General features: G+C 40.0%; 1 protein-coding gene across 2 annotated transcripts in view; it reads left to right on the top strand.

The window, feature by feature from the left end:
• Nucleotides 1-568: 568 nt before the first annotated feature.
• The window catches only part of st8sia3 (ST8 alpha-N-acetyl-neuraminide alpha-2,8-sialyltransferase 3), a 12,325-nt gene continuing 4,950 nt past the window's right edge, over nt 569-7,943 (top strand). Inside the window, exons 1-4 of one of the 2 annotated variants that reach the window (XM_015023112.1) lie at nt 569-1,563; nt 3,626-3,655; nt 5,728-5,847; nt 6,727-7,284. In XM_015023112.1, the coding sequence (XP_014878598.1) occupies nt 1,307-1,563; nt 3,626-3,655; nt 5,728-5,847; nt 6,727-7,284 (965 nt within the window). In that variant the 5' untranslated portion in view covers nt 569-1,306. The remainder of the gene's footprint in view (nt 1,564-3,625; nt 3,656-5,727; nt 5,848-6,726; nt 7,285-7,943) is intronic. The other variant, XM_015023113.1, reaches the window with a different exon arrangement.

Genomic DNA, 7,943 nt, shown 5'->3' with positions numbered 1-7,943 from the left:
GCTAAATATTTAGAATTTTACCAAATTTTTAGCTCATAACTAATTTGTTTGTATCTAAATATTTAGCTAGCAAGATAAATAATTAGCTAGCAAGCTGATGAGCTAAATTAGCTAGCTAGCACATCAGCCTGCTAACTAAGTATTTGGTCAGCAAACTAGAAATTTACAATACTAGATAAATGTTTAGACTGATGCTAAATAATTTGTCTGCTGACTAAATATTTAGTTAGCAGGCTAAATATTAATCTTGCTAGCTAAATATTTAGCCAGCATAGAAATCTTGGGGGCTGATGCAGCAGATCAGCACAAACCCCTGATAAAAGCTGCAGAGCACGGTGGTGGAGAGGTGATGATGTGGGGAAACATTCTGGGGTCAAATGAGGTCACCAGTCTCATTTGCTTCTCAATGTCCCTCCAGGTCCAACTGCTCTAAAAATGCTAAACTCATCACAAGCAGGTGAAAACCTGTGGAAAATACCCGTATATAAATAAATACATTTTGTGGCGCTGCTGCTTGGTTTTTTTTAGCGTTTTGTGGCGCTGCTGCCTGTTTTGCGGTATTTTTGGCGCTGCTGCCTGTTTTGCGTATCTTTTGGCACTGCTGCCTGTTTTGCGGTATTTTTGGCGCTGCTGCCTGTTTTGCGGCGTTTTGTGGCGCTGCTGCCTGTTTTGCGGTATTTTTGGCGCTGCTGCCTGTTTTGCGTATCTTTTGGCACTGCTGCCTGTTTTGCGGCATTTTGGCGCTGCGTTCAGGTGGATCCGAGTTATTTTCGGTCTCTGGAGACATTCGGCTGGCTCTGCTCGGTGGGATGCTGTCCTCTCTCTCCCGGAGCTCCGCCTCGGATGTTGCTGCTGCTTGTTTATCTGATTACAGCCTTACAGGAGCTGCTTTCTCCTTAAAGCGACACCAGTTTAATTAATCAGCCTGAACCAGTAGCAGCAGCAGGAGGAGGAGGAAGAGGAAGAGGAGGAGGAAGGAGTCCGACGCGGAGGATGCAGATGAAGAGCAGCATCCATCTTCTCGCTGCCTCCCGGATCTCAGCGCCTTGGAGGAGGATTATGAACCCGATCTGAGCCGCCATGGATGCGGGGAAACCCTCCGGCTTCTCCTCGGATTTCCACCCTGCGGGATGAGCGGGCCGTGAACGCGTCACGCATTCAGCTAGTCGGTGAAGCTGCGGAGTCTCCAGCGCGGCCTCCGTGAGGTAACACCGCACCCCGAGCCTTCCTCCCTCCACCCCCACATGGACCCCTGACAAACGCCTTTAGCTCCGCCGCAGACGCGGTGCGCAGATGCGGCGCGCCGATGCGACGCGCCTGGTTGTCCGCGCTGCGCGCCGCTCTCCGGCCGCTCGCTGAGGCTCTGGTCCGGGACGGCGGCTGCCCGCGGCGCGGCAGGATGGTGCGCATCGCCAGCGCGCTGGGGCTCATCATCTTCAGCGTGGCGCTGCTCATCCTGTCGCTCATCAGCTACGTGTCCATCAAGAAGGACTTCCTGCCCGGACCCCCGCGGTACGGACCCAACGGAGGCCCCAGGATGTACATGTTCCACACGGGGTTCCGGTGAGTCCAGAGGAGGTTCTGATCAGGCCTGCTCTGTTTCCATTGGCTGCTCTGAAAAACCAAACCTGACTCATCATTTCACAGATCCTCAGTCTGTGCAGAAGTCTTAAATCATCCCTCACTTCCTGCTAGTTTACCTTCCAAATCTCAAATAAAGATATTTTCCCAACTGATAGGATTTGCACAAGTGTGATATTTACTGAGAAAGCTAAATATTTAGCTTTAAAAAACATTTAGTTAGCAAGCTATGTTAGCTTCAATCTAAATATTTATATAGCAAGTTCGATATTTAGCACTAAAGCTATATTCAGTTAAAAACAAAAGCAGTAAGTTAGCTAACTATTTACAAGCTAAATATTTAGCTTCAATCTAAATATTTAGCTAACAAGTTCAGTAGTTAGTGGGAAAGCTAAATATCTAGCTTAAAACAAAACAGTTAGCTAGTTAGCTAAACATTTAGCAAGTTAAATAAGAAGCTTTAAACACAATATTTAGTTAGCAAGTTTAATAATTAGCTTCAAACAAATAGTTGGAGCTAAATATTAGCTTACCAACTAAATATGTAGATGCAACCTGAATAGTTTTGTTTTAAGCTAAATATGTTGCTCTCTACTGAACTTGCTAGCTAAATGTTTAGTTAGCAAACAAAGTATCCTGTTTAAAGCTAGTAATCATTGTTTATAGTAATAATGAACACTACCAAATTTAAAGTTGTTGAGCAAAGGGAGCCGACAGCGTTAGTGTATCAGAACTACATACCATGTTGGTACAGAGCTTTAGCATTAGCTTCTGCTACATATCGCATTGGTATAGCGCTTTCGCTTCTGCTGCTGCATACCATGTTATGTTTTTTAGATGTTTATCTGTTAGTGACAGTTTCATGGGCCTGGCACTGAGATATGCCAGCAGTGCAGTGGAACCTCGTCTATTTTTCAGAGAGCATATCTAAAATATTGAAAAGAAAATTCAAAGAAAACAGAAAGAAGTGAGGGATGCTTTAAAACTTCTGCTCAGAACTGTGCATCAGTGCTTTGGTGTTATTGACTTTCCTCTGCAGCTCCAAACAGCTTTTACTGATACCTCTGGGGAGAATATGAACGTTTGCACAGTGCTGTATTTCACAATGTTAACTCATCCAACCAAACTAACAGTCAGAGTCGGTTCATCTGAAACCAACTATCCTAGGGTCATGGCGAGACAGGTGGGTCATTAGCATAGCAGAGGTTCTGTTTGGATGCACTACACTACATGCTAGAGTTAGCATGTCAAGAGGCAAATGTTGCTACTGAGGAACTTTATGTTTATATTATTAGAATGAGACATAGCACAGCATCCGCTAATATGCTAACAGAGCTAATTTTCGATTAGCACTTTGACATTTCTGCTAACTTTGAAAACATGCTAACTAATTTATCCTTAGCATTAGTTTCATGTTTAGCATCAACTTCCACTAAATATCACTTTGGTATAGCGAGTTAGCATTCACTTTCCTTAAATATGTTGGAATTGTGCTTTAGCATTAGCTTATGCTAAATATGTTGGCATTGTGCTTTAGCATTAGCTTATGCTAAATATGTTGGCATTGTGCTTTAGCATTAGCTTATGCTAAATATGTTTGCATTGTGCTTTAGCAATGCACTTTTTCTTGATAGATTTATAAAATCAGTAATGAGGTAAAACATTTCAGGATAAATACTCTGTTATGCAGTTTATGTTCGTATCTAATGAATTTTCTCATCACTAGTTGTTTTTGACCTTTGACCTTTTTTGCTAGTTCGAAATGTCTTTTCTGTCACTCAGATTAGCAGCTCTATATTTAAATTGCAGCACTGTGCAAACATCTTAATTTCTTCAGATGTATTATTATAATTTTTATTTTTACCAGCAGCTCTCCAGGCTTTATAAAGAACCAGACTGGTTAAATCAAAGTTATTTTATTTTATATTTACATCAGCTCCTGCATGCTGAGGTCTAATGTGATTTTAGAGCCTCTGGTGTCAGTTTGAAGCCGAGAAGTCAGATGTTTTTGTATTGTTGTTGTTTTTTCACATCTCTGCTGCAGCGAGAGGCCACCTCGTAAACCTGACCTGAGGTGAATACAGAGCGATGTTTTCTACCTCTAACTTCCTCCTACAACCAGCAGCTTTTGCTTCAGCTCTGTTTGGCCGTCTGGCTGAAAAACAAAACAAAATAAATAAATCTGCAGCCGACTGCAACAACTTTGTTTCACAGATGAGACAAAGCAAAGTTGAGCCAAAGACGCTGACTTTGCCTTGGCAACTTTTAATCATGTGGTGTTGATTTTGGAACAGCATCAATGGAAAGATATGAAAAATGTACTTATTAATGAAAAAAAGTTGGTAGGTAAAAGAAAAAGAAAAAAAAAACACTTTTATAAACCTTTAACATTAAGTACAAAAACAATTTTCTTGATTTTGAGCTATAATTTGGTAATTTTTAGCATCTCATGCTGTTTCTGATTCAGCACTGCCTCTTTCTGCCTGAAATAATCTGTTTGCCAATATGAATGACTCTGTTACTGAAGACACTTTTAACTTCCTGTTTCTCTAATTTGACATGTGATTACTTTTTATATTGTATTAAAGGATCCAGATTTGTTTTTTTGGAATTATTAAACAGAGTTTTACATTCTTAAAGTTGCTTTAGCATAGCTATTATAGCAGCTTTGAACTATTTTTAGGCATCAGTTTTATCCCTTTTTCCAGTGCAGATGTGGATGCTAACATGCTTATGCTAACTGACTGCGCTCAAGGAAAAGGGAAAACATGTAGTTTCTACATGTTAGCATTATAGTTTGTAGTTAAATTTTCTATTTACCTTAAAAATATAAAAAAAAAAAACTGAATTTTTTAAAGAAACGTATTCAGGTGAAAAATGTTGGTGAAAATGCGGTAAAACGGCAAAGCTAGCTAGCGTAGCTGTTTTAAGCTGTTTATTTAGTTTATAATCAGTTAAATGTGTCAAATCTTAGCATAATATGAAGACTATTTTCTTATATTTTAAACATTTTGTATTTTAAGCAAATAGTTTTATTGATCAAAAATCAGCTTCATTAGAAATCTATAAAAATAAATATTAAACCAGTTACTAATTCAGCATATTTACTCATGTAGGGATTTGACTGAAGGAGAATTTAAGTTTACCTTCTTTTACTACAAAAACTGTTCATCTTAACAAGTGAATTTAAAATATTTCAAGATGTTGGAAAAACATTTCAAGCTTTAAAAATGATCAAATTAAATAAAAGCTGAAAAACATAATATTTATTCAACATTTAGATTCTCTGTTAACTTGTTAAGATGGGCAACGTTGCTGCAACTTTTTGGCTTTCTTACTAACTTCTAAGCAAAACTTTGAAGTTATTTGTGCTTTGAATAAATAAGAATATTTCAGAAAAGAGACTGAGAGTCTGCATTTACACTGAGCCCACAGCGTAAATGATGTAATGCATCTGGTTTTCTGAAGGAACACGAGTTTGTTGCTGCGTCTTTAGAAGCAATTTAGCTCCAATATTCTGATAACCAACAAATTAATAACATTTTCATGTCTAATTCTGTCATAATTCATCTTATTATAACATTTTAATGCAGAATGTGCTTCTGGCCCTTTAAGAGAGCAGGTAATCAGACAGGTTTTACTGAGTTACACTGCAAAAACACAAAATCTTACCAAGTATTTCTGTCCAGTTTCTAATGCAAATAAGACAAAAACTAAATTAAAAGTAACCTTTTAGCCGAGTAAAAAGTTACTCTTCAGTTGGTTTTGTGTTATTTCAAGTGTGCTAAGATATTTGCTTAAAAACTAGATACAAATACTTTGTAAGATTTTGTGTTTTTACAGTGTAAAGGTTAACTGGAACAGGAGAAATATTTTATTATCCATGTTTGAAATTAATCTTCCTGCATTTGACTGTTTATTAAATCAAACAGTTGTTGCTTGTTGTCTTTGATGGCTAAATATTCATGATTGGTTTAAATTATCAACCTGTCTGATTATTGCTTATTGCTCTTTATAAAACATTTAAAAGTGTTGAGTGTTTCCACTGCGTCTGCATACAGACGAGCTAAACTGCTTCTGAAAACGTGTTGAAATGAACCAGCTGAGGAAAACCCAGTTTAAACCCAACTGGTTTGCTCTGCGCAGCTCCCAGCTGGCCATGAAGTACCTGGACCCAGACTTCATTCCTCTGTCCAGCGCGCTGACCGAGGATCTGCAGAACGCCTCTAAATGGAGGCACAACAGCACAGCTTTCACTCAGCTGAGGTACGACAGGCTTTTAGCTCTGAGGCGCATCAGGAAACGGCCTCAGCATGTGGACAGCAGCGAAAACTGGGAAGTTTTAGATCAGGGGTGTCAAACTCCAGTCCTCAAGGGCCTCTGTCCTGCAACTTTTAGATGTGCCTCTGCTGCACCACACCTGAAAATAATAATTAGGTCACTAGCAAGGCTCAGGAGAACCGATCTACACAGGGAGGAGGTAATTAAGCCATTTCATTCCACTGTTTTTTACCTGTGGCACATCTAAACACTGCAGGACAGCGGCCCTTGAGGACTGGAGTTTGACACCCCTGTTTTAGATTTAGATGTGGAAGTGTTTTATTAAACATGTTTATTTAAAGCTGCAATGTGTAAATTTGATACAATTTTTATTGTTTTAAACATATTTGTTGAGACAGATAATCTGAAAAAATGTGACTTCGCTGCCTTTTCCCAGTGCTAACTAAAAACAACCAATCAGAGACAGGAGGCGGGTCTTTGTGCTGTCAATCAGGCTTCATCAGCATAGCATGTTGTGAATGCTAAAGCTAGTTAGCGTGGCCACTGATGACGGCAGATAAACAGTTCTTCTGTAACGTTAAGTTGTTAGCACATTTAACAGCACATTTATGAGGATGATTGACAGCGCTAAGACCCGCCTCCTGTCTCTGATTGGTTGTTTTTGGTCATGGCAATAGCAGCTCAGGGAGGAGATGGAGAAGATTCATCTTTTCACAGATTATTTGACTCGTCACAACATGGTGACAGTTTATATAAAAATGGTAACAAATATATAAAAAACTATCTTTTTATTGTGATTTGCTTTATATAAAATAATTTGGCTTTTCCAACAGTTTCCATTAAAGTCTCTGCACCGTTTTGCAGGATGGAGATTTCTCAGCACATCGACATCCCCCGTAACTTCACGTTGACCCGGGACTCCGTCAAAGTCGGCCAGCTGATGCACTTTGACTATTCCAGCCACAAGTACGTCTACTCCATCGGCGAGAACTTCCGGTCGCTCCTGCCGGAAGTGTCGCCCGTCCTCAACAAGCGCTACAACATCTGCGCCGTCATCGGGAACAGCGGCATCCTCACCGGGTCGCGCTGCGGGGCCCAGATAGAAAAATACGACTTTGTCCTCCGATGCAACTTCGCGCCAACGGAGATTTTTAAGAAGGACGTTGGGCGTCGGACCAACATGACGACCTTTAACCCCAGCATCCTGGAGAAATACTACAATAACCTGCTGACTGTGCAGGACAGGAACAACTTCTTCCTGAGCCTGAAGAAGCTGGACAGAGCCATCCTGTGGATCCCGGCGTTTTTCTTCCACACGTCAGCCACGGTGACCAGGACGCTGGTGGACTTCTTTGTGGAACATCGAGGCCAGCTGAAGGTCCAGTTGGCCTGGCCCGGAAACATCATGCAGTACATCAACAAGTAAGCAACACTTTGTCAGAGCAACTCGGCTTTAAATGCAGTGGTGAGCACAATTCATTAATCTGAGCTCATTTTAGCTAACTTTGAAAACGCTTAGCACACTTAGCATCTACCTTTATTAGTCTTTACGGATAAATTCTGATCTACTGTCCAAGATGTAGATGTTTCACAAACTTTAAAACTTTAATATTCAGACAAAAATTACAAGTACACTGATAAACAAAAACAACTAAATACTGATGTTTTTCTCACATGTCCTGTTCTGATGCTTTAGAGCAGTGGGCACATTTCTGCTAATCCGCTAATGCGCTAGTAGTGGAGCTAAATTTTATTCCGGGCTTTAGCTAACTGTGAAAACATTTAGCACACTTAGCTTTCACTAAATTAATTTTTACGAATAAACTCTAAAGCTGGAATTTACATGGCTGTTTTGTAAAGTTTCAGGTGATTAAAGTTTGACGTCTGTGTTGAAGTTTATTGGCTGTTGATAAATATTCAACTATTTAAACACCATGTTGATATAGCGCCTTAGCATTAGCATCTTCTAAACACCATGTTGGTATAGCGCCTTAGCATTAGCGTCTTCTAAACACCATGTTGGTATAGCGCCTTAGCATTAGCGTCTTCTAAACACCATGTTAATATAGCGCCTTAGCATT

Source organism: Poecilia latipinna, unplaced genomic scaffold, assembly GCF_001443285.1.
Source record: "Poecilia latipinna isolate Pla-1442-1.1 unplaced genomic scaffold, P_latipinna-1.0 Scaffold3203, whole genome shotgun sequence".
NCBI lineage: Eukaryota > Metazoa > Chordata > Actinopteri > Cyprinodontiformes > Poeciliidae > Poecilia > Poecilia latipinna.
This window is presented reverse-complemented; position numbering and strand designations above follow the sequence as displayed.